The sequence below is a fragment of the Mytilus edulis genome, chromosome 7 (genome assembly GCF_963676685.1).
Source record: "Mytilus edulis chromosome 7, xbMytEdul2.2, whole genome shotgun sequence".
NCBI lineage: Eukaryota > Metazoa > Mollusca > Bivalvia > Mytilida > Mytilidae > Mytilus > Mytilus edulis.
In genome coordinates, this window is record NC_092350.1 from 58,840,083 (window position 1) to 58,867,568 (window position 27,486).

General features: G+C 29.7%; 2 protein-coding genes across 4 annotated transcripts; one reads left to right on the forward strand and one right to left on the reverse strand.

The window, feature by feature from the left end:
- Window positions 1-191: 191 nt before the first annotated feature.
- Window positions 192-13,705, reverse strand: LOC139481914 (S-phase kinase-associated protein 1-like). 3 transcript variants are annotated; one of them, XM_071265461.1, is made up of 6 exons: window positions 13,566-13,680; window positions 8,550-8,645; window positions 7,647-7,858; window positions 6,602-6,742; window positions 3,411-3,430; window positions 192-1,694 (listed from the first exon to the last, which is right to left on the reverse strand). In XM_071265461.1, coding segments are annotated over exons 1-5 (468 nt in total). In that variant the 5' UTR covers window positions 13,567-13,680; the 3' UTR covers window positions 192-1,694; window positions 3,411-3,412. The 3 variants fall into 3 exon arrangements, with proteins under 3 accessions (XP_071121562.1, XP_071121561.1, XP_071121560.1); XM_071265460.1 differs by lacking the exon at window positions 3,411-3,430 and having other exon boundaries at window positions 13,566-13,705; XM_071265459.1 differs by lacking the exons at window positions 3,411-3,430; window positions 13,566-13,680 and adding an exon at window positions 10,616-10,635.
- Window positions 13,706-25,414, forward strand: LOC139481915 (S-phase kinase-associated protein 1). Its single transcript, XM_071265462.1, has 5 exons — window positions 13,706-13,838; window positions 15,020-15,116; window positions 16,157-16,371; window positions 19,034-19,174; window positions 24,259-25,414. The coding sequence occupies exons 2-5, from the start codon at window positions 15,020-15,022 to the stop codon at window positions 24,292-24,294; spliced, it is 489 nt and encodes a 162-aa protein (XP_071121563.1). The 5' UTR covers window positions 13,706-13,838; the 3' UTR covers window positions 24,295-25,414.
- Window positions 25,415-27,486: the final 2,072 nt, after the last annotated feature.

A 27,486-nucleotide genomic window follows, 5' to 3' on the forward strand; every position in this document is an offset into this window, starting at 1 on the left:
ATACTATCTTATGATCATAAACAAGCTTCTGTCCAGGTTTCATAGATTTGTACCTGTAAATATCTTGTATAAATTACTTAATGAAAGTTGAACGTAGATTAGAGCTTCCTGCTTTTAACAGGATGTTGTCCAAAGTTATTAGACTATATGAAAACTTATATGACTCTCATATAAGTAGTAAAACAATTGAAAACATTTTGTATAAATTTTAATTTCTATTTGTCAAGAAAATATCAACATAAAATAGTCTATGATATAAATTAGTTATACATTTGTGTACCTAGAACAATAGATTTTTGCACCACATCAAAAAACAGTTTTATTGGTATACATATATCAAGTATCAGTGAAACTTAAGTTAATTCTATAGGATTAATTTTTAAAGGCACTTAATTAATTAACTCTAAATATACTTGCACCAAAAAATATGTAGAAATTTTTTTTTTTTAATGTGAACAAGAAATAAAATAGTGCATAATATTAAGGCAAACAACTTTCTTTAAAAAAATTCTTGAACTGATGCCATTTTATTTTTTTTTATGGAAAAGGGAAGAAATATCATTTAAAAGGGTAGGAAATTACTTTTTTTCTTTATTTTCTTTTTTGATGATTATACAGTTGATAAAGATTATGCATTAAAGCTAAGATAACTGAACTGCATTTAAAACACAGATTTAACAATTCAAAACAAGAAAAACAATTTTCCAGGTTGTGCAAATAAAAATTTTCCTACATCCTTACCCTGAGTATGTAATTTCTTTGTCCCTTCCGATGGTTATCAGAAGGAGAGCATGTTTTGTCACTTGGAAGTTGATAAAACTGAAAGCACTGTACCAATTGTACATGTATAATATGGTCAAGTTATGTTTAAAAAAGTAGTTTTTGAACAGTTTTCATCTAATGCAGACATAAAAATAAACTTGACAGTTATACTGCAAGCTGTAACTTAATGATTGTAAAGTTAAAACATATAACATTGGACGGAGCTGATAATTTATAAATAAAACATATATATAAAATATGTAACATTAAAAATATCACAACTAAAAATATAAATACAATGTCATTTAATACATATAAATGCAGATATATACTACATGTACCATATTTGCATATTTAACTGTATTTTGGAATGTTTAAAGTATAGCTAACAATAAAAAAATAAACATATTTTGACAATTTAAACTGGTAATAAAATTTAAGAAAGTAAAGAGGCCTTATAAAAAAATCTAAATAAATAATTTATTTGGTGAATTATTCCTTTCAATCTCATTTTTTTAACAACCAAAAGAAAAGAACATTTTAAAAATTGAATTGAAAATGTAAATAAGGCTACTCAGCAGTATCCAATAATAACTACTCAAAGTTTTGTACTTTTATATTCAGTTTGAGAAGATTTTATTCTGTTATTTTAAAAATCCTTGTTGCTTACTAAATGTCCAGTGGCAAATATTCCATACAAATTCAGAAGGAAGATCTTTATTCCTTTACAACTATAATAATCAAAGTTCAATATTTTAAATCAAGAGAACATTGCTTCTAAAATATCAATTTCAATTTTTTAAACTTTTGTGTAAGGCAAATATGGTATAACAAGAAAATGCAATGATTAAAACACAAAAATAACAAAAGTTGTCATTGTCCATGAAAACTACCAAAACTCAATCTTCGCACCAATCGTTTTCTTTCCTCACCTGTAAAATAGAGAAGAAATGTAAGAATATAAAAGTAATCATAATAAACAAATTCATATTTAATGACATCTACAATAAAATGTCTGTGACCTACTCTAGTCTTCATTACAGAAGTTCTTTGGATAACAGGAATGCTCCAAGTCTCAAATTTCACACACAAAAAAACAAAGAATATAAAATGTTTTACTGGGAGCATAAAAAACAAACTTCAAAATCTCACATTAGGCCTTCCACATTCCACAAAGTTGTAATTAGCTCTTATCGATTCATTCACTGAGCTGATAAAGGTTATGACCCTCAAACTGAGCCAATCATCTTCTGAGATCATCAGTAACCACATGTTGATTTATACAATGGGTCCAGAAAGAGTTTAATTGCTATAGAATTTGAAAAATATGTGTACAAAAATATGTGTAACAGATATTTGAGTAAAACAGTTTTATCAAAAACTAATTTTGTTCAAAGAAATGGCAATGTATATCATAATTAACAAATGGACTTGTACCTCTATACTCTAATATATATACCGGTAATCATTATAACTTATATTTTCTGCTAAACCTGATGTTAAAAACTAGATATTTATGATCCAACTATTAATGCTATCAATATTAATCATATACTATTAACTGATAATTGATGGGTTAAAAAGCAACATATAATGATTGTAAGTCTAGTGGTTAACAATTTATAGAATATAAGACTGATTCCCTGCCCTTTATTTGATTGGCTATGACAGATATAAGGCAAGGGTGAGAACCAGACTATTTGACTATTTATAGAAATGTGCAATGTTTGTTACAGAGATCTGCAAGTTGTGTGAGATATACATAGGCAGAGGTGATTTTTGATAGTTCAGATTTTACGACTAATATAAAATGCAAACTTCAGACACATACATGTACGCTTGCTGGAAGCTTTGTGCAATATTAGCTGGTAGCAAAACATTGCAAAGCAAATGTTTAACTGTTCTTTGTTTTTTCTGCTTTTGTTTGTTTAAACACATTGATTGCAAGCTCCCTTTGATCTAGAGCTGCTTTTAAACTTTTAACTTAAATTGATCATCAATAATTACAAGGGCCTTAACTGATGATCATCCATACAAAAGGATGGATGAATCGCTGTTTAATGTTGAGTGGCAAATTAAATGCATATTATTCAGGACAAGAACATACTAATGTGATATGAGTATAAACCCTGCATTGTTATAAACACCAAACACCCTGAGAAGAATTTTTAACATGCTATTCACAAGGAAAACTGTCGTAAGGAAGAAATGTTATTGTCAACCTAACGCGACACAATATTCTGATTCGAGCCGACAAGTCTTTGCTCTTACTTCTAAATCATCTAAATGCTATATGATTAATGGAGAAGCAATACATATCAATTTTTGAGTCATTGGTTTGACCCACAATCAAAGTTCAAACCCGTGCCCATCTGGACTCAGACAAACACACTTCCACAAGACCACAGAGTTGCTCAAATACAAAACAGTTATGCCTTATAAATATCTTTAAGTCTGATTGTTCAAAAAGATTTGTATGCTCCACAGGTTCATTGCATGGAATATAAATATACAGGAATAACTTTGCTGATTATGTATTTTTGTTTACGGTAACTGCACATTGATATCACTACAATACAGGTTTACTAAGAGGCAAGGGACAATTTGATTAAGCCTGCATGGAATTTCTCTGCTTTTTGTGTACTCACTTCTAATCTTCATACTGAAGCTAAATTGAAAACAATAACATTGACTTTCAATGAAATTATATCAGGAGTAGTTTGCATTATTGAAACATTTGATGGAACTATTGAAACATTTGATGGAATTATTGAAACATTTGATGGAGTAATTGAAACATTTGATAGAGTTATTGAAACAACAATTAGTGATAGATTTTTGAAACATTTGAAGGATTTATTATTGAAAAATGTAATGGAATTATTGATGGAGTTATTGAATAATTTGATGGAATTATTGAAAAAATTGATGGATTTATTGAAAAAATTCATTGATGGATTTATTGAAACATTTGATGGAATTAATATTGAAAAATTTGATGGAGTTATTGAAACATTTGATTGAGTTATAGAAACATTTGATGGAATTAATATTGAAACATTTGATGGAATTAATATTGAAACATTTGATGGAATTAATATTGAAACATTTGATGGAATTAATATTGAAACATTTGATGGAATTAATATTGAAACATTTGATGGAATTAATATTGAAACATTTGATGGAATTAATATTGAAACATTTGATGGAATTAATATTGAAACATTTGATGGAATTAATATTGAAACATTTGATGGTTTTATTGAAAAACATTTGATGGAAATATTGAAACATTTTACAGAATTTAATTTGTTTTTACTCTACCAAATATGGTATTCAATTTCTTTGCATGTTTCAACATGTTCAACACATAGGTTCATATCTAAATATAAATTTTCGCATCAAGTTTTACACTATATATCAATTGAATTATGTTTATTCTATTGTAAAATGTCCCAGTCAAAGAGGAGTAAAGTAGAGTTCTGTAAAAGTTAATATTATAAATAAATATAACAAGTAGTCTAAGCTAAGAATGTAAAAAATTGTACACAAAAAAATGAATATGCCACATAATGAATTAAAACTATGTCCCTTTCTCATACACACACACACATTTCAACAGAAAATTCTACTACTAATAAAACTTATTGTCCACCGTATCAGGGTTAATTCAAATTTTGTCTCTATGATACAACTGATCATCTGTGAGGCTAGATCTGATATGATGTTGACCTGCTATCTAAATATTTAGGTTCTCTGTTTTGCTCTCATTTATATGGATTTAAAAGTGTTATAAATATTCTTCATGGTTATAATATTCTACTCAGATCCATCAACCAAGATTTTAAAAATTTATACTTTATACCACCTCTGCCATGTTTACCACAACAATTTTGTATATTTTCAATTGATAAAAAAAAAAATTCTTTTAAAAAAAATATTTACACATGGAAAGATTACTTTGTCTTAAAAACCCTCAAACAAAGATGGAATCTTGTGAAAGGTTCCACAGGCAAATACTTTACACAATATACTGGCGAGTACATGAGGTTTAAAGAATAGAGAATCATTTAAAGAATGAAAAAAAATTAACCAAAATTTAGAGAATAATGGAGAATAGAAAAAAATGGATAAATAATTTAAAAAAGGGAAAAATGAACAAAAATAAGGGAAATAGAAACTAAATCATGCAAAAAGACAGAATTATGGGGAGAAAAATAAAGAGGAGAGAAAAATAACCTAAAAAGAATAATACAGGAATTAAATACACCCCCCCCCCCCCTTTTCATACAATGAATAAGTTTGTTAAGTTTCTGCATTGACTGAAAATCATTTTAATATCTTTATGGCAGAAATGGTATATGAATAATAAACAAGGAAGAAATAGTATACTTAAAGTAAGATGGTAAGATTTTATGATATACAGTAAATACCTCAGTCTTCAACTATATATAAAAAGATTTGAAAAGTCAATTTACATATTGAGAAACACCAAGTGGCAACTAGACAATAGAGAATATTTCATACATTTAAAGAAGATATTTTATACTTGTACTAGATACTTTAGAAGCTTCATCTGACCACTTAATCAATTAGTAGATTTTTCATCCCTTCCCGACAATAAAAATCTTTTTTTATTTTTTTATAATTCTATAATTTCCTTTTTTATATTTATGTTAATGTCTAAAATAAACTGAAAAAAAGCTGTTTCTTTATAAATTTCACATCGTGTATACATATAGATCAGCTTCAGGTTTCAGTACCATCAAAAATAGTAATGAAAAAAAAAATCATTCCAGAAGTTTTGTCAAGCTGAATGATAAATCTACATATCAAATATAAAATGCCTCATGTTACATGTAATTAGTGGAGAAAAAAGTGATTGCATCTTAATAAATTATATTTTTGCTAATAACCTGTGAGAAAATAAAACATTTTGAATGCATAAAAATGTATAATGTGTGGAGAAGTTATCTAGCTTACATGTCTTATTGTTTATGTATTTTACAGTGTAGTTATAGGGCAACTTTTGATAGTATTTGTAAGACTCCTAAGGCAGATGAACTTTATAATTTGTTGATATTACCAATCAGATGTGCTATTCAAGGCATATATATAGCATAATTCATATCTAGTAAAAAGTTAGTCTCAAACAGTCTTCACACTTAACCACAAGCCCAGCTGCCCATACAGGCTTGTAAAATTGAGTATTTTGTAAAAATAATCTCTACAGGCAAACATAATTTAACTAAAATTTTCCTAAAATTGAGCTTGCATGGGCCGTTAGATTTTAAGTTTAATGTGAAGATTGGTCAAACCTCTGCCAAGGGGATACTTATTGAGTATTAAGTTGAGAGAATTAATTTGTGTTCAATGTTGAAAGCATGACTGTAATTGCATTCAAAATATATAGTAAAAAACAATATAGATTTATAATGCAGTGGATGATATTTTTTTTAATCTAATTTACTAATATGTACAAAATATTACAGATGAACATGTTTGACGCAAAAAATTATGTATCTTTTCGATGTTCTCTGTGACATCATTTTTGACATGATCACCTATTTTCATGACACCACAATAGCGAAATCAGATAAAATTTATCATTCCATCTTTGTCTTTGGTCAAATTCAAATAAAATTAACAGCTGCAATATTTGAATGTGTTCCCCCTGGAAAAAATACTAATTGTTTCTAAGTAAACCATGAATTCTTAATTATGGTACATGTATGACAGAGTTAAAATGACTTTCAGATGTTTAATGCTAATGTTTGAGAAGATGTTTAATGCTAATGTTTGAGACTCATTCCGACCCCTCCCTGTTTGTTATTACCTGATCCTCTTCTTGTTGAGTGAAGTCATTTTTGATGTTAAACACTTTTCTTATCTCTTCAGGTGCTTTTCCTTTTATCATGGTGGCCACAACTTTACAGGCAACATCCAGAAGGCCATCAATATCTAATGTATGTGCAGCCTAAAACATTATCTAAAGTATGAATGATCATTATCTCATGTTAGAAGTGTGAACCTTACACACTTGGTTATGTGTGTGTATGTTATCTTCTGCACAAGTAAAATCATCAAATTTCACTAATTAACATTCTTAATTTTTATGTTGATTCGAGAGTCACTAAATATTCTTTTGTAGATAAATGTGTGTCATGCGTAAACAGATTCAATCCTGGTATCTTTAATGAGTTTACGGTATTTGACCCTGTACACATGCATACTGTGCAGTTTAAAATAATGATAATCATTTGTTTGTGTAGACTGAAGAATAATTTTCAGAATACAATTAAAATCTCCTAATCCAAACATTAATAGTGTGTCATAGTGTGTCTTCTATGTTATGATGTTATACTATTGTTTCAGGAAAGGGAGAAGGTTTGGTACCATTTAAATGTTTAATCCCGCTGCAAATGTTTGCACCTATCATATGTCAGGAATCTGATATACATAGGTTGTCCTCTGTTTATGTAGTTCATACGTGTTTCTTGTTTGTAGATTAGACCGTTGGTTTCCCAGTTTGAATGGTTTAACACTAGTAACTTTTTGGGGCCCTTTAAAGCTTGCTGTTTGGTGAACAAGCCAAGGCTCTGTGTTGAAGACTGTACCTTGACCTATAATGGTTTGCTTTTTATAAATTGTTACTTGGATGGAAAGTTGTCTCATTGGCACTCATACCACATCTTCCTATATCTATTTAATTATTTTAACACATTGTGACTTGGATGGATAGTTATCTCATTAGTCATTGGCAATCATACCACATCTTCATGTTCATAATTTACAAATCAATATGACTGTTCACTAATTCAGAATACGTTTGTACACACGTAGTTATAATTATATACATGTACATGTAAATGCGTTCTTACAGAAATCAAATCAAACAGAGCAGCTTGTCCATCCTCTTGTAAGAACTTGTCATCCCAGGAGCTAACCTCCTCTGTAGAATGTTTCATCCTATTATCGTCATCCTCTGGGGGGAGGGGATCATCCTTATGATAGGTACACCATGTGATGATCTTTTTCAACGTACCAGAATTGATTGTCTTGATGGTTAGTGGTTTGTCATCATTCAGTAACTCTGTAATTAGAAAATATACTCTGAAAGATCATTTAGTTTGCTTGAATTTGCTTGATTGCTGATAGCTTGGTTAAGTACAGTGCCAATTATTTGATTCATATTCAAGACAAGAATAAATAACATCTTAAAATAAGAATGTGTCCTAAGTACACAGATGCCCCATCCACACTATTACTTTCTATGTTCATTGGACCATGAAAATGGGTAAAATCTTTAATTTGACAGTAAAATTAGAAAGATCATATCATTAGGAACATGTGTACTAAGTTTCAAGTTGATTGGACTTCAACTTCATCAAAAACTACCTCAACCAAAAAACTTTAACCTAAAGCGCGGGACAGACGGACGACATAGGGATGGACAGACGAATGAACGAACGGACTACATACGGATGGACAGACGAATGAACGAAGGGACGACAAATGGATGGACAAACAAACGAACAAATGGATAGACAGACGCACAGACCAAAAAAAAACATAATGCCCTTTAATGGGGCATAACAATCAGTCTTCAAATCTGGATTAGGATTGAACTGCAAATTTGTAAATGAGGTATGTTTAATAACAGCAGGAATTTTGCCTTGCAACAGGTCACCTATTGATCCCCAAAGAGGTTTTGCAAAGATCCATATTTACTTTTCTATTGACTTCTTTGAGTTGTTTTTTTTTCTAAATTAATCTGAACTTACCCTGTAATACTGGTACTAATTTACCAAACTTCTTAGCTATATCCAAATCAATTTCAAATACTTCTTTCTCATAAGTTTCCAACTTTATTTGAGGCACTGAAATAAAAAAATAAAAAAAAAACATTCTTAAACATATTAAATATATAGATCTATATAGGTTATTATCATGAATAATAGTAGAAGGTTTATTTACAGTAGTTATAAATGTATAAATTGAAGAGATAAGGAGAAAAAATGTCAATATAATATATCATCATGATCATATTGTATTGCAATACAAATCTGATGGAACAAGATTTAAGTTATTTCTGCATCAGACTAGATCATCAGACTAGATCATGACTTATTGACTGACAAAAAAGTGTTATTGGACCAAAGTTGAATTACATACACAAAAAAAAAAAAAAAAAAAATCTGATAACTTTTTCAGTATTAATACAAAAAAGAGACATCCAAAAAAATGTAAGTAAAAAAAATAATTCTATAACATCATGAACATGGGATCTACTCTTTAAATATAAGTAAAATGAAAGAATTTTGAAGGTTTTTTTATAGAAAATAATTATATCCATTAATACAAAATCACCACGATCACCAGTTAATTTCACAACACAAACTTGTGCATTATTGATACATTAAGCTGATGTTTGAAAATTTTGTAGGCAATTGTACATTTATATTGCACCTCTATTGGGTTACTGAGGATTCATAAACTTGTATCTACAAAATTAAAAGTTCAACAATTTATGCAAATTTTCTTTTGGCTTGTAATGCAGAATTTGGCAAAACCACAAAATGAAATATAGATCTAAAAAATACAATCTTTCCATGAAAATAAAGGTATCCACAGTACATTAGAAATGTGCAGTATGTATCAACAATTTCTAAACAGAACTCCAATGTCGCTGCAAAAAATATGATTATACTTGTCACCAACAATAATTATAGGTAATACACTGCAAAGTTATGGATCTTCTGTATTTATATTTCTCTGGTTGCCTAACCATTTTTCTTATAAATTGAAATTTAAAGTCCGAAAATATATGTTACATGTACATGTATACATAAAGGAAATATTTTCAAAAAGTACAAATTTACAGCTTGTAAAAAACTTTCCTTGCTTTACATAGAGATTAATACATGGCCTTTTCCATATCAGCCTGGGTATCATCCCGAGACCCCCATATCAGCCCGAGACGGAGTCAAGGTGCTGATATGGGTCGAGGGATGATACCCAGGCTGATATGGAAAAGGCCATGTATTAATCGCTTTATCATATACTTCCGACAATAGTTTTATGTATAAGGCAAATAAACTAAAATGCAATAACTAAAACAGTCAAACACTTTATAAAGAAAATTAAAATTATGAATCAAAATATACTATAGTTGTCCAACAACAGCATCATTAACTCCTTATATATTTATGGTAACATTTCCTATAGAGGCATTTTGAAACATTGAAAATTTGGAAGAGTTTTACGATCATTACTACTCCATGTTTGTTGTTCTATAAAATGATTCATAATTGTCAATGGCATTTGTTAGCAAGTATTAAACTACCCACACAAAAGTTCCCGTAAATTTTGACGTCGTCATAAAAAACATCTGACGTCACAATGGAAAAGTAAACAACCGATACCGGAAACACTGGAAGTAACTTGCAGGAGAGGCTCTATTATGGGTTTTGTGCACGAGATGCACCTGATATGGGCTATCAGCCCGGGTGGGAAATTATGGCTTGTGTACTTCCGCTCATTACACATATGCAAATGCTATCATATCAATGCTAAGTAAAAATGTACATGATAAATAATTATTACAATTGACACATATGGTAACCACACTTGATAAACATATATATGTCCCTGTCTCCTTGCTTAGCATGTACAAGCAGTTAAATATAAGCAATGAATCTAGTCATTTCATACCATAACCATTTTGTACCATTAACAATGATATTTTGCAATTAATAAAGCCATTTCATACCAGATGGGCCAACTGTTACGTATACCATTTGTATCAGATATACATATAAATGTAAATATATACATGTATAATACTTACCAATTTTCTTGTACATTTTGTAAGATCTAGATATTTTGAAAAAAACACAGCCAGTTTGGTGATTTTAACAGATTTAAATTAAATACTTTAAGGTAATTAATGTTTAAGTACGTAAATTGCTGAATACCTTGATCTCACAGAATTTTATGAAATTTTGAAACAAAAAGAGCACATAAACATAGAAAAATAATGCCTTGATACTTTATGATATATATGTAAAGCAAATTTAATCATTGTTAATCAGTCAAGGATGTAACTTAAACAAGTTATCAGAGAAAAATAACACGCATGTGTTATAACAGACACTATCATGAGTTGTCTACTCTTTTTTTCCTAAATCTGTAGTAACATATGTTTGTTATCAGTTAAATATATCATAAATATTTTATCTTTTGCAGGCTCTTGGGAATTCTTGAAACTTTGCGCAGTTGATAACTAATTTTCTAATTCCATTAATACAATTTTGACCAACCATAGTAAATCAATGAGACAAGGCCTTTTAGGGAAAATTAAGCTGTAATATGTTACAAGGCTTAGTTATTACAGGCATGTAACTTATCATATGAGAGTAAATGAGACACTTGGGAATTACTTGGAATCTTGGGCAGTGCCTCATTACAAGTTCTGATCATCATTTCTTACAATGAATTGAAATACATTGTGATATATTTCTGAGCAAAGGCTTTAAAGAGATGTAGAGAAGCTGTAATAACACCCTTTGGTTATTGCAGGAATATATTTTCTGTAATAACATAGGTGTGCTGACTATGCATGACTGGAAAACTATGAACTGCTATATCTTTGCAAAGTTTAGTATACATAAAGAAAATTATAATATCAATAGAACTTGTGAAAAATTTAACAAAATAAAGTTTGTATATAACTGTTATTAACATGTATAATGTCCCTTTGAAACATGTAACATACAAATGTTATTATGGTATTTTGATATTTAAGACCACAAAAACGACATGTTTGTTATTTTTCTCTAATAACTTATTTTAGTTACACCCTTGACTGTTAATATTTATTAAAAAAATCAGAGTAAAAATGTAAAAAAAAATGTAAAGAATACACTTTCACATTAACAGTGTCAAAAAAGTAAAAATGTATGTTCATTATTATACGTAGGAACAATTTAAAAATTTTATTTTATCATGTTTATACCTCCCTTTTAAAACTAAAATAAACATAACTCTAACATTCTAACAACTTTACAGACTAAATGGACTAGCTGAATTGCCAGTATTGCTATACATAGCACTTGCAGCATTGAGCAGATCCAGCTTCATACACAATGGGTATTTATGGTTATAAATATATAATAATTTAACAAAATAGTTAATTCTTCTTCTTCTTCCAAGTAACAGTAAGGAACCGAATTCATATTGAATCAGAATCAATGTGGATTAATATGGATTGAAATTGAGGTACTTACCTTCAAAAATTCTTGCCCAAATTAACTTAACGGTTATTTTTGGTGCATGACGATAAAATGTACACTTTCTTTCAGACGATAAAAAAAAATAGACTTATTTTGAACGAATCTCATTAATTTTCTTCCATATTTGTTCCTATAATTATCTGAGACCTCTTATAATTCACGATAATGATATTTAGACAAATCAAGGTAAAGTTTTAATCGGTTTGATGCAAAAGATAGTAAAAAATAAACCATTTGAATCCTGACGGTAAAGCGCTCAGGGCATTATCGTCTATCCTCAAGTTCATTAGCCCCATAGGACGCAATTACGACTGGACACAATTACGAACGATTTCCAATGTTTGCCCTCTGAGATCATATTCCTTTATATTTAACAATAAATGTTTTTATAAATAAAAATCCTATTAAAATTCCCTTGTTTTCATGATAATACAATTTATGTGCACTTGGTGAAATGTTGATTACGATGACAAAATCATTCTGAAAATATTATAAGAACGGCAATCTGGCCTGAAAGTTTTATAAAAAAAACCATAAAGGTAAGTGCATATTGCCTTCTTTTGTTAATATATAGAAAGAAAAAGATCTCCTGATTCTGTTCATGTGCATGATGCCTTTTATCTTGCCCAAATAACCCCACAATTGACTTTTTTAGACGCTTTTGACCCTATTTATGGTCAAAAGAAAATATGTTAATTTTATTGAAAAGTCCAGAAAACTCCGAAAAAAATGTTGACCTATATAAAAAAAAATCATAGATGAATAATAAATACACCACCGAAATGGATAAACTTGAATTTAGTGCTCCTTTAAAGGAGAAACTTATACAAAAAAAAAAAAAAATCAGAAATCTTTCCTTTACACATGACCGACATTTCGTCTGCAACCACTGCTGAAGTAATTGAAGTAAAAAACAAACTTGTGCATCTTATTTTCCTATGAAAATGTGTTTGAGATAAAGGTTAATGTATGCTTTATCAATCTAGACTATTGTCATTGATTTCTTCTGCAAGATATATCAATATAGTGCTGTTCGGAATTGCGTCCATATGTGGCTCTCTTGACACGTAAAACGAGGTCACGCAAATCTTACTAAAGTATCCTAACGTGAATAAAAATTTATGTGGGATATGATGCAAAATGGAAAGCCTTCATACATCTTAAATTCTATGGTATAAAAAATTATAAAAAAGAAAAGTAGTCTACATAAAAAAATATTAATCATAGTTCAAAAATCGTCCGGTGAGGCTAATGAATTTAAAACCGTTAATTATAGACTTCTACAACTGAGTACAACATTACTATTTAAACAAAATTCACATGCTTTTAATGTAAATATTTGTAAAAGATGATGCTGATTTTTTATGTACTTTTAAATGGTAACTAATGTAAACAAAGTCAAAAAGTGCCTGACTATTTTTCTAAGTCAGCATGTGTAAAAAATAATCATATCACATGCAACCATTTCACATTATAAAAGATAGTGAAACTTTGATAAACTTATACTTTTTGCGTTCTGTGTCTTTCAATAAAACAAGTGTCAGCTAGCGTTTTGTCTTTTATTCAAGGGCAGTAATTCTATTTATATCGGGAATTTCGAGGTTGTTCGTCTAAATCAAGGTAGAGTACAAAACTATCCAAAAGGCAAAATAGATTATCGCCCCTTAATCACAGGAGGCGCTTATAAATTTTAGATTCAGCTCGTTTCCGATATATTTTTGTGTTGTTTCAGACGAAAGACAAAGATTTAACACCCCGTTATACACACAGAAGATCAGAGTAATGTCTTAAAATGAACTACACTGTTCTAAATTCAATTTGTTTTCCAAAATATTTACTGAATTATAGACTTGTATGCTCTTGCCAACAAATATGGCGCATTCTTTTTTGTTGACACCGTTTCTCAGACAAGTCATCTACAAATATAGACACATGTGTCATTTTATGTGAAAAGAGAATTAATTTCATTACTTCAAAAAACAATCGAACAAGATATTGATGATTTCAAAATTAAAATAGTCCCAAAAATGATATTCAATGTAGAATAAAATATATTGACTTTGCTGTCTTTAGTGTCAAAACACCAAATAAAAGTTTCCCCCTCTCAGTATCACATTACTGAGGGGGGATAGGATCTTTATGGGCACTGCAGGATCAGGTGTTTTTAAGCTCAGGATGTTGGGATTGAACCTTTCATGATATGGGAATTCTTTTTTTGATTTCGGGATGTCAGGATTTAAATTGATTAAATTCCCGACCTCAGGATTTCATGTTTTCAAACCCAGGATTCCGGGATCAGGACCTCTCCTGTCCGGCTGAATAAGTAATTTTTCTCTAAAGACTTGTAAAAAACGACAGAGAAAGGCAATTAATCAAAAGCTAGAAGATTTCAAACAGCTTTAGCTATCAAACTCTAATTATCTTTCATTGTTTTTACTTCTACCAAGCTATAATTTATCTACTTGTATTCTGTTTTAAACACATTTATAACATTTATTCCAATGAGCTTTGTAAATACAGACAGTATAAATCCATACCCGCCAACTGTCACTATTCGCGGGGGATTTCCCCCATGGAGGCTCCCAAGTGGAAATTTTGTAAGAGCAATTTTGTCCACTATTTTAAAGAAAACAATTTAACAATGGCTATGAGCTTGTTAAAGCAGGAAGAAACCAAAAAACCACATTAGAATATATTTGAAGGCCCCTTTGAAGGTTTTGTAGGACAATAAGAATCATCTTTCACGTAAAACCCCCATGGGCATTTTGAAAAGTTAGCAGGTATTTTAATCTTAAATACAATGTATATCACAATAAATCATCTAATTGCAACAACAAATTTAATTTAAATTGTGTCACTTTTACCATTCTTGAGTTATGCGTCTTTAGAATGTTATAGGCTAGTTATAAGCCTGGTACCTTTGATGATTAACATGACTATGACTAATTATTATCTTTTAGATGCCTAATATCAAGTTACAGAGTTCAGACGGAGAGATATTTGAAATTGAGGTTGAGATAGCCAGACAGTCTGTCACAATTAAAACTATGTTAGAAGGTAAACTGTTGAAGAAAAAATTGTTCCTCAGTCATATTTTGATCAGTGTACTGATAAAATCTACCATGTGTAGCGTTAAAGGCTAGCATGCATTATAAATTTGATTGAGAAAAAAAATTGTGAATAAAGCTGTAGAACAAGCACTACATAAGCAACTCTAAAAGCTCGACTTTTGTTAAAAATAGTATGAAACATGACTGAAAAAAAACTTAATTCCAGGTTACTATATATGTCATGTATGTAAAATTCATTACACAAATTTCACACATGACAAAATTTTATGTAATTGAAAAGAATTTATATAAATTGTTCCTCATCATCTAGAATGTGTCCATAATTAATTGGTATATTTATATAGCTATAGCTATGAATCATGAAATTGCAGCAACATCAGAGAACATTTTGCCAGGCCTGAGTTTTCATAAAAATATTGATACATTTATTATTAATAAAAAAATCGGTTTTAAATTGAAATTTGAAATGTTGATCAGATCAAGTTGTAATTTCTCATAATTTATTACTTTATAAACACATTTTTTATTGGAGGAAAATTTAATAAAATATAGGATTGGACTGATACATATTTATCTTCAACTGACATATTTCAAAAAATTATCCCTCAAGACACATATCTTTAAATGAAAAATGAGGGGGGGGGAGTGTATTAACACTGACATTACATTTTACAAAGATATGGTATTTTTATGCCCCTCCTATGACATGTATGATAGTAGAGGGGCATTATATTTTCTGGTCTGTGCGTCCGTCCGTCTGTTCATTCGTTCATCCATTTTTCTGTCTGCCTGTCCTGCTTCAGGGTTAAGGTTTTGGTTATGGTTTTGGATGAAACTGAAGTCCAATCAACTTGAAACTTAGTACACATGTTCTCTATGATATGATCTTTCTAATTGTAATGCCAAATTAGAGTTTATACCCCAATTTCACGGTCAACTGAACAAAGAAAATGATAGTTCGAGTGGGGCATCAATGTACTAAGGACACATTCTTGTCTATTTGTAGTCTAATGTGTATATTTATAGATCTGGGTGTTGATGAGGATGATGAAGAGCCTGTACCCTTGCCTAATGTAAATGCTGGTATCCTAAAAAAAGTTATTCAATGGTGCACATACCACAAAGACGACCCACCACCTCAGGAAGATGATGAAAACAAAGAAAAACGCACAGATGATATTTGTTCCTGGGACGCTGAATTTCTAAAAGTTGATCAAGGGACATTATTTGAATTAATATTGGTAATTTAACATTTGCATATTCAGCAGTTCTATAATCAGTCAGGGGACTTACTGAAATAAATGATTTTTAAATCACTTATTTGAGTAGCAAATTCAAAGTTTTGTCACAAATTGGGATTTTGTAGTTTTTTTCAAAATTTTAAACACATAGGTTTAAATAATATCTTTTAATTAGTAAAATTGAAAAAAATGAACTTTTTGCTTCTTTTAAGTAGCAAGGTTTATGCCTTTGATGCTATCATTTAGCTGAAAATTCTATTTTAGTTGAAATGCTATAATAATGGCTTTACATAATGAACTAATACTTTCTTAACAGATTTTTCCCAGCAGTGGGAGTATTTTTCCTGTAAAGTTCAAGGTTTTATCTTTCATATTATGTAATAAAATTGTACTGTTCGCGATAAAAATTTTACTGTTCGGGGGTGTTGAAATTAGTGGGGGTTATTAAAATAATGATACTTAAATAAGTGATTTTTGGGAAGGAAATTGAGGTATGATACTTAAACAAGTGATTTTAATGTCATTATCCTAGATTCAGTACAAGGTCATCACCTGAAATGACCTGGTCATCCTAGACAACACAGATGTTGGTTCTGATAAGTTTAGAAACATAATTAGTCCCTGGATCATTTGTATTCTATATTTAAAGCTACAATAAGATTAAATCACTTCTTCTAGTGATTAATTTGTACTACTTAAATAGGTGATTATTAAAGAAAGACAACTCTTACTTCCAACTTTTATGGAAATAATGTTACTTAAACCAGTGATTTAGAAAATTATTCATTTTAGTAAGTCCCCTGCAGGCCTGGGTCCATTACATTGCAATGTAATGCATTACATTACAATTACTTTGTGATTCTTCCATTTCAATTACAATTACAATTACATTTTTTCTCACATGTAATGCATTACATTACAATTACTTTGCCTGTGTAATGCATTACATTACAATTACTTTGCCTGTGTAATGCATTACATTACACATTACTTTTTCAATATAAAAACAAAAAGCATTTCAAAAACAGAGGTATATGTACATATGTATACAGTGTTAGGTACATAGAGTTCAAATACTGGTTAATTAATATGTCCATTGCACTTTATCATCATAAGTAGTTTAAATGTGATGCCATTAAGAGAACAGCGATCAGTTCTGTACACCTTTCTGGCGATACTTAAAAGCCTTTCTACAGGAGCTTATGTGTGGGAAATGGCTAAATACTTGATAGCTGTATTAGCCAAAGAAGAAAGGCACACTGAATTTGACTTCCATTATTCCAGTGCATTGATTGAAATTTCTTCACATGGCTCAGACAAGTAGATGTCAACATCATGTACTGCACCGTACCTGTTTCTATACCCTTTGATTGAGTAGTAGGAGGCATGAAACTGAAAAAGTCACTTTCAAGTTTCTTAGGTGGTGGTAAAAAATAAATAAATTATCATATAATTTTGTTTCTAACATTGATCACTTAATCATTAAGACATCATTAAGGATTTCAAAGGGATATAATAAATGTGTCATTAAAGGATTATCTTGTGAAATGCCTAAGGGTTCTGTGAGGACAAACATAAGTTGAGAAGATTTGATTGCAATAAAAACATTGTGATATTAAATTAGGTGAAATAACAACACAGACAGGACCCAAACCACAGTTTGGTTTAAAAATGTTCTTTGATATATTCAATATTTCATTGAAATACATGTAAGGTGTGTATAGAATTATGAAATTTTCCTCTTCATATTTTTTTCATTGATCTATATAGTTTTGTTTGATAATTTTTTTATAAGATTTTTCATAGACCATCAAACACCAAAATATTCCCATATCATATTAAACAAATATCAGAAACCAAGATCAAAGACTTGATATTTTTTACCATTTTAAATTTCTTACCTTAATGTGTGTTTTAAAGATTGATGTAATTTATTTAATACAGTAATTAATTTTATTCCATACTTTCTTTTGTTTTTGTTAATATTTTATTTTTATTATACAATATTCTTCAATTTTATCTATTTTACCAATTTGTAATGAAAAGTAATGTACTGTAATGGAGGCATTACATCAATTTTTAACTAAAGTAATCATTACATTACATGTAATTGTAATGCAGAAAATGTGCATTACAAATTACTTTGCATTACATCCAAAAAATGTAATATTACAATGCATTACAATTACAAATTACCATTACCCCAGGCCTGGTCCCCTGACTGATAATTGGGAGAAAATGTGTAATAAAAAAAGTTTATCAATAATCTATATTTATAATGACAACCTTTTCATAATTAGAAATTGTTTATTTGGGCTACAGTAGAAATTAAATAAAATATCATTTCAAAGACCAAGGCTTTACTACTCTGGGATGGTGTCAGTTCAGTTGAAATGTGTAATTGAAATGTGTAACCAAACTTCAAACAAATTTTGCAAGCTGTCTGAAGTAATTAAGTTGAAATGCATTTCTAGAATACCATGTAAATATATTTCTCTAATTCTATCAAGATTTATCCTTTTCCTGACATGTTGATTTTTTTTTTATTTAATCAACCTGTGATTTATTGATATCAGTTCTTCATTGGGCAAAGTTTGATTATGACGTTGAATTTTCTTGCTTTCCTCTGAATTTCAATTATTATGCAAATTTCTTATTACAGGCAGCTAATTATTTAGACATTAAAGGATTGTTAGATGTCACATGTAAAACAGTTGCAAATATGATCAAAGGAAAATCACCTGAAGAAATTAGGAAAACATTTAATATAAAGAATGATTTCACTCCCGCTGAAGAAGAACAGGTTTGTTTTAAAAAAAACAACATTTTATGAGGACAATATCAGATCGACTAATTACCCCAAGTTATGCTCTCTTATATCAGTCAGGGATATAACTCTATAGGGTTATTACAGGAAAATAACATACATTTGTTATTGTGGACTAAAGAATCAAAGAACTGTGATAACATATGTATGTTACATGTTTCAAAGGGACAATATAAATTTATCATTAGTTTAGTTAAAATGTATAAAAGTTCTATTGATATTACTTTTTTCTATGTATACTTAACTATTTAAAGATATAACAGTTCATAGTTTGCCAATTTTGCATAGTACACCTATATATTTTTTTTACAGAAAAAAATATGCCTGTAATAACTAAAGGGTGTTATCACAGCTTCTCTATATCACTTCAAAGCATTTGCTCAGACATACATCATGCTTTTAATTACAATGTAGTTTAATTTATTGTAAGAAATAATGACCAGAGCATGTAACATTTGAGGTTCTGCGCAAGTTTCTCAGTAATTCCCAAGTGTCCCTTAATAGCCTCGACTCATGGATTTACCATGGTCCATCAAAAATGTGTTAATATAATTAAAAAATTAGTTATCAAGACTATGCATTTAGTTTCTGCGCAAAGTCTCAAGAGTTCCGTAGAGCCCACTATAAATGAAATAATTTTACAAATAACAAGCATATGTTATTACAGATTTAGAAAATTCAAGGTGAAAGTATCTGTAATAACACACACAAGTTATTTCCTGGAATAACCCTATAGAGTTATATCTCTGAGTGTATATCAATTTCTGTATTAAAATTTGTAAATCGACTGATTAGATTATGCCCCTTTAAAAATGGAAAAAATGCTGATTTTTTTTTCTTTTCTTTAACCTTAGTTTGCCTCAACCAAATGTTATGAATCTTATTCACAATGCTTATCACCGCAAAACACAGATCAGAAATTATTGCAAGGTTTTTATTATTGACAATATTGCAACTGAAAGAGTATTGCAATGAAAGGAAGTGACATTTTGATATCTGACGCATATATCCTTCTGCAAATTTTCCTTAAATTAGTATGATTAATCTGGCTTTTTTGTCCATTATACAAAAATTGCAATAATAAATGAACACATTAATTTCTGAAGTTACAGTATTTGATTTTAAATAATTGATTCCTTGCCACAGGTTAGCTATTTTAAATGTATGATATACAAATAAGAAAATATGGAATGATTGCCAATTAGACAACTCCCCACCAGATATCAAATGAATTTTAAGTTAAGCTTTATAGATCACCACGCTTTCTTCAACAATGATCAAAACCTGTAATGTGAAGAAAACTTAAAACTTAAAAAATCAACTAAAAGAATAACCCATTGATTTACAGTACACACAGAGAGGATGTAATCTCAAACTCTCAACACTGATTCTGGTGTAACACAGTGTCACACTGTGAAACACTGTTTTCCCTCCCAGAAAAATCAAGTAATTACTCCCATCTGGAAGGGTTTTGTGACCTGTTGATTGCAGGTAAAAGTAATAAAAATCAACGAAGCATGACTGCATGGTCTGACTGACATTTAATTACATGTCAACTATTCTCTCACTTCATCCTTTTTCCTATTTAGTATTATAATTGAAAGCTATAAAAAAAAAGGTTAATGAAATGATTTTTATACGACCGCAAATTTTGAAAAAATTTTCGTCGTATATTGCTATCACGTTGGCGTCGGCGTCGTCGTCGTCGTCGTCGTCGTCGTCGTCGTCGTCGTCGTCGTCGTCGTCGTCCGCTGTCCGAATACTTTTAGTTTTCGCACTCTAACTTTAGTAAAAGTGAATAGAAATCTATGAAATTTTAACACAAGGTTTATGACCATAAAAGGAAGGTTGGTATTGATTTTGGGAGTTTTGGTCCCAACATTTTAGGAATAAGGGGCCAAAAAGGGCCCAAATAAGCATTTTCTTGGTTTTCGCACCATAACTTTAGTTTAAGTTAATAGAAATCTATGAAATTTTGACACAAGGTTTATGACCACAAAAGAAAGATTGGGATTGATTTTGGGAGTTTTGGTTTCAATAGTTTAGGAATAAGGGGCCAATAAAGGGCCCAAATAAGCATTTTTCTTGGTTTTTGCACAATAACCTTAGGTTAAGTAAATGGAAATCTATGAAATTTAAACACAATGTTTATGACCACAAAAGGAAGGTTGGTATTGATTTTGGGAGTTTAGGACCCAACAGATTAGGAATTAGGGGCCAAAAAGGGACCCAAATAAGCATTTTTCTTGGTTTTCGCACTATAATGTTAGTATAAGTAAATACAAATCTATGAAATTTAAACACAAGGCTTATGACCATAAAAGGAAGGTTGGTATTGATTTTGGGAGTTTTGGTCCCAACAGTTTAGGAAAAAGGGGCCCAAAGGGTCCAAAATTAAACTTTGTTTGATTTCATCAAAATTGAATAATTGGGGTTCTTTGATATGCCGAATCTAACTGTATATGTAGATTCTCAACTTTTGGTCCCGTTTTCAAATTGGTCTACATTAAGGTCCAAAGGGTCCAAAATTAAACTTAGTTTGATTTTGACAAAAAATGAATTGGTTGGGTTCTTTGATATGTTGAATCTAAAAATGTACTTAGATTCTTGATTATTGAAGTTTTTTTGGTCCAGTTTTCAAATTGGTCTACATTAAGGTCCAAAGGGTCCAAAATTAAACTTTGTTTGATTTCATCAAAAATTGAATCCTTGGGGTTCTTTGATATGCCAAATCTAACTGTGTATGTAGATTCTTCATTTTTGGTCCTGTTTTCAAATTTCAAATTCTACATTAAAGTCCAAAGGGTCCAAAATTAAACTAAGTTTGATTTTAACAAAAATTGAATTCTTGGGCCTCTTTGATATGCTGAATCTAAACATGTACTTAGATTTTTGATTATGGGCCCAGTTTTCAAGTTGGTCCAAATCAGGATCTAAAATTATTATATTAAGTATTGTGCAATAGCAAGTCTTTTCAATTGCACAGTATTGTGCAATGGCAAGAAATATCTAATTGCACAATATTGTGAAATAGCAAATTTTTTTTTAATTAGAGTTATCTTTCTTTGTCCAGAATAGTAAGCAAGAAATATCCTATTTGTGCAATAGCAAGAATTTTTTTTAATTGGAGTTATCTTTCTTTGTCCAGAATCAACTTAAATCTTTGTTATATACAATATACAATGTATATACACTTTTTACTACCAACTGATAAATTTAAATAATCTTTACCATTCAGTGATAACAAGCAGTTTTTTTACATCTTAATATTTTATGATGTATTTAAATGAGTAGTTATTGTTGCAAACTCCATTAGAAATTTGAATTGATATCAGTTTTGAAAAAGGGAAACGGGGATGTGAAAAAAAGGGGGGGGGGGGTTAAATTTTTCTCATTTCAGATTTCATAAATAAAAAGAAAATTTCTTCAAACATTTTTTTGAGAGGATTAATATTCAACAGCATAGTGATTTGCTCAAAGGCAAAAAAAACCTTTTAAGTTCATTAGACCACATTCATTCTGTGTCAGAAACCTATGCTGTGTCAACTATTTAATTTTAGATTTAAAAAGTTTGAAGAAGAAATCTTTAATTGATTTTTAAAATCTTGGCATTTGTTTTGCGTAAAAAAAGACCATGTAATGTCAAAAATTTGATCACAATCCAAATTCAGAGCTGTATCATGCTTGAATGTTTTGTCCATACTTGCCCCAACTGTTCAGGGTTCGACCTCTGCGGTCGTATAAAGCTGCGCCCTGCGGAGCACCTGGTTAAAAATTATATACAAAAAGTATTTTTAGATTGGAAAATTATTTACATTCTTTCAAAATCTCATAATTAAGAATGGCAACTTGATATTTACAATAAATTGTATTTATAGTCAGTTTAAACATATAGATATTAATATATACATGGTTATTAAATAATAGTTATGATACAAAAAAAAATGAATAAAATAAAATAAGGTAGATAAATTTCATACATTTTATATTTGTATAATCTTCATTTATTATTTAAATTTATAAAAAAAAAAATTGAATAAATTCAATTAAAATATATGTCGTTATTTTCTATTAATTATACTCCACTTACAGGTGGTATTTTGTTTGTTTTAATTATGTTTCTTTGGTATGAAAAACCAACACTGTCAGAACAAATGTTGAATATATTTTGATAAATAAAGTTGTGCAGGATTCTTAAATAAAATCAGATTATTATATATCTCTGATTAAATTTAACAAATCTCACACTTTACATCATTTTTGTGATTGTCATTTAATGACAGGAAACACAAGAAATGTGTATTGTAGTCATCAACTACTGGCACACTTCAAAGGTAATCATAGCAATAAAAATCATGGTGTTGGGAGAAACTACACCAAGGTGATAAACAATTAAGGAGTTTAAGGGAGGAATTACTCCAAGTTTCTCCCAATTTCCCAAGATTTGGAGAGTGTTGCTGGAGTTTCCTGGTGTGACACCAAGTTTTTACACAGTGTAGGGAGTATGAGATTACATCCTCTCTGTGTGTACTGTATGTACAAAACCATTCACAACAAAAATAAATTAGCAAAAATTGTAAATTATGAAAAAAATAGTTAAGCAATTTGTACCATGACTTAAAACCTAGCTAGACACAAAACAATATTTTTCCAGCAACCTTGAATTAAATTTATCATTCTAAGCTTTAAGACAAACACACTGATTTATATATAAGCAATAGAAGCATGGCTTCTGGATAACCTACAAATCACCTGCACGATGGCCAAAACACATCTTGATGAGGCCAAATAAAAAAGATTTGTGTTTCCTATTACGGTACCCACCCTATTTTTTAGCTCAAAAGCAGCCTACCCTGAAGTTTTTTTTGGTCATTTTTCAACAAGCACTGTTACAGTCACAATGTTCCTCCCATAGACCCAATGTAAAAAAAAAAGGATAAAGTAAAAAAAAATACCTACCTATCTGCCCTATTTTTTTCAAAGGTGTAATAGGAAAAACACATATTTTGTTGTCCTAAAGAATTTCAAAATAATATTAATGCTATATTTTTTTATTTCAGGTGAGAAAGGAAAATGAATGGTGTGAAGAGAAATAGAGAAATCCCCTCAAAATCACAAATAAACACAGAGACTGTAGAGAAATTCCACTGTATTTTCATTTATCTGAGGAGTATATCAAATCTTATCACTTACTTGAGTGAAGTTTTGAAGTTTTTCTCACATGATAATGTTGAGTTTAGTTTGAAATGGTTCCTTCCTTTGAACCTTTACTTCTATAGTTTTGCTTTTATAATGCTCAACTTAAAAAGTGAATTTTATTATTTTCTTTTGTTTAAATTTATATGTTTGTATCAACATGGTTTTCCTATGTAGTTATGCATTTAGAAAAAAAGTTTTTAGATTTAATTGACATGAATTTTGAGTAAAATAAATCTTGCAGAAAGTTTTTAAAATGTTGATTTAAAACATATTTCTGTACAAGATATTTTCATGTTAAAATCAGTTAAGGTACAAAATGTATCACAATTTTAAAATATGGCATACCATGAAGCTAAAATTATTTGTCTTTTTTGAAAATAAATTAGCATATTCAGAAAGAATATTTGGTTGATATTGTTAATGACAATGAAAATTGTTTTGGACATTAGAAAACCTTACCAAGGGTTAAATCTGTGAATTATTGTACACTCTGATACAAACTTATCTTTTAAATTTTTTAAAATACCATCAGTCTCTGGATTCAATGTGTGACCTCCACTCAAATATACCAAACTTCTACAAATGTCAGAGGGATATGATATCAACAGAAAGTAAGACTGTTTTGGTGTAATTCTGCATAATGTAATTGCCAAGGATATTGTTAGAATAATATTTCATTTGTGAAATAAAGAGTAAATTTTATTTGCAGAATTTATAAAAATTGCAAAGTTTTGACTAGATTTAAAAGAAAAAAATATTCAAATATTTAAAAAAAATAAGACCTATGTTATAACAGAAAAACTTTCTACCTCCAACCTTGTCATGGAGATTGGTAAATTTTATTGGAGAAGCTAAAAGGAGGATTAATTTGTTCTGTTGTGATATCAAAGTTTAAGGTTTGATTCAGTAATTTCATATTTTATTTTACATGTATGTGTGTATTTTAGTTATACTACCAAAACATTTTGTAAACAATTCAAACTTTCATTAATTTATATTAAAATATTTATTAATGTTTGCTTTGTTTGTGATTAAACCAAAAGAGTCCATCAGAAAACAGCTGGTCTCCTGAATTCAGAGTTTAATTAGCTCATCTGCCATGGAGCCTGAAAGGTCACTTTTGAGCCATTGCCATTACTTGATGTGCATCAACTAATTATCTTATATTAAATCAACAACAACAAAAAAATACCTTTTGGACTTCTTTCCTAGTTCAAAAATCTGATATTCCATCAAACCAAAATGGCTGCCATTTCTGTAAATATATATTAGCTATAAAGTTAAAAAAAAAAAAGGTTCAATGAAAATATGGCAGCCACTGCTAACTCTGGTGTGGTTGGATATTGCAGATCAATGTGATTATTACTGATAATCATTTGACAGTTAAATTTAGAAACATAGTTACAAACCCAGCACATTTTTTTCATCATGACATCTCTATAACTTAATGTTGGATACAAATGGGGGGGGGGGGGGGGGGGGGGGGGGGGGGGGGGTTGGAAACCAAGAAATTGCAGAATTTTATGACAATACAACCACCAAAAACCCACATCAATAAAGAAATAGTACAGAGAACATATGACCCAGATAATATAGGCTTGGATGTTTATATTTTAAAAGCTGATAATAACATCTTGGAATTAAGTCATAATGAGGTTCATAATTTTAGCCCAAATTCTTATTAGAAATTGTTGTATTATTAAATATAACAACTTTTATCTTGTAGTATGTATCTGTTTGTTAATTAATAGATCAAAATTTTAAAGTGAAAAATCTATGAAATCAAAAATAACCTTGCAACTTAAGAGAATTCTGAATGGAACATGTATATTTGCAGTCAAGGGTTTCACAATGTTTTATAGGTTTGAAAATACACAAAATTATGTGTTTACAGCATCACCAACATTACAATGTAGAAAGCCTGGGGGTGTCAGTTCTGAAGCAAAGTGGGTAAAAGTATCAGATTTTTCTTTTTATACCACAGCAAAGGGGACCCTCCGTTATACCATTGACTGTCTGTACGTATGCCCAACATTAGTTTCTGATCTTTCTTCGTTAGCCTCAACTAAATGTTATGAAACTTGTTCACCATGCTTATAATCAACCAAGTTTGCATTTGTTTGGCATCAATTTTTATCCTTCTAGAGTTGTGTTCCTTTATGATTGGAAACATTATTTTTGTACACACAAAAAAAGTACAGTGCTAGATGAAATATTTGTTATGGTAATTATCAGTATAAAAATGACGAAGTAATCACCATAAAGAAAACAACAGGAGACTCGGATTTATACACAATGCTAATTACCAAAAATACAGATTAAGATTGAAATTTGGTGTTGTTTTTTTTTTTTAGCTCACCTGGCCCGAATGGCCAAAATAGGTAACAAAAGAAAATAAACAAATTTACCATAATACATAAATAACAAAAGACTACTAGCAGTTACTGACATGCCAGCTCTAGAACTCAATTAAATTGATTGAAAGATTATGTCTTCATCATATGAATATCAAGCACAATCCCTACCGATAGGGGTTAAGTATTATATCGTCATAAAATATATGAGAAGAACATAACCCGTGCCATGCCAACGTTTGGTTTAAAAATAATTGTGTTTAATTCCGATGCAAATAGTTATCAAAGGTACCATGATTATGAGTGAGTCAATATCACAATTTTTAATGGCTTGACAACAGTAACGTAACAATATCCCTTTTTAATAAGTAGTCTGTTTTATAGGTTTTGTTAACTTTTGAGGTGAATACTGAAATTTTTGTGCGTTGTAAAGAAGTAATTAAGAAATTTTGAATAAGATATATTTTAGTTGTAGCCTGTGCAACATCCAAATGTACATAATTTGCACATTTTGCATAATCAATTTGATAAACGAAGAAAAACAAATCATTTTGTTGTTGTTGGATGACACACCAATACATTTAAAAAGTGTTATCAACCTTGATTTACGAATATGAAATAAACTTTATAAAAATATCAGGATACATATAATATACTAACATATTAATGAAAAATAACAGTTTCTGTAAACCGTACTAAAAATATCAGGAAAAACATATATATTAATTAAATAAT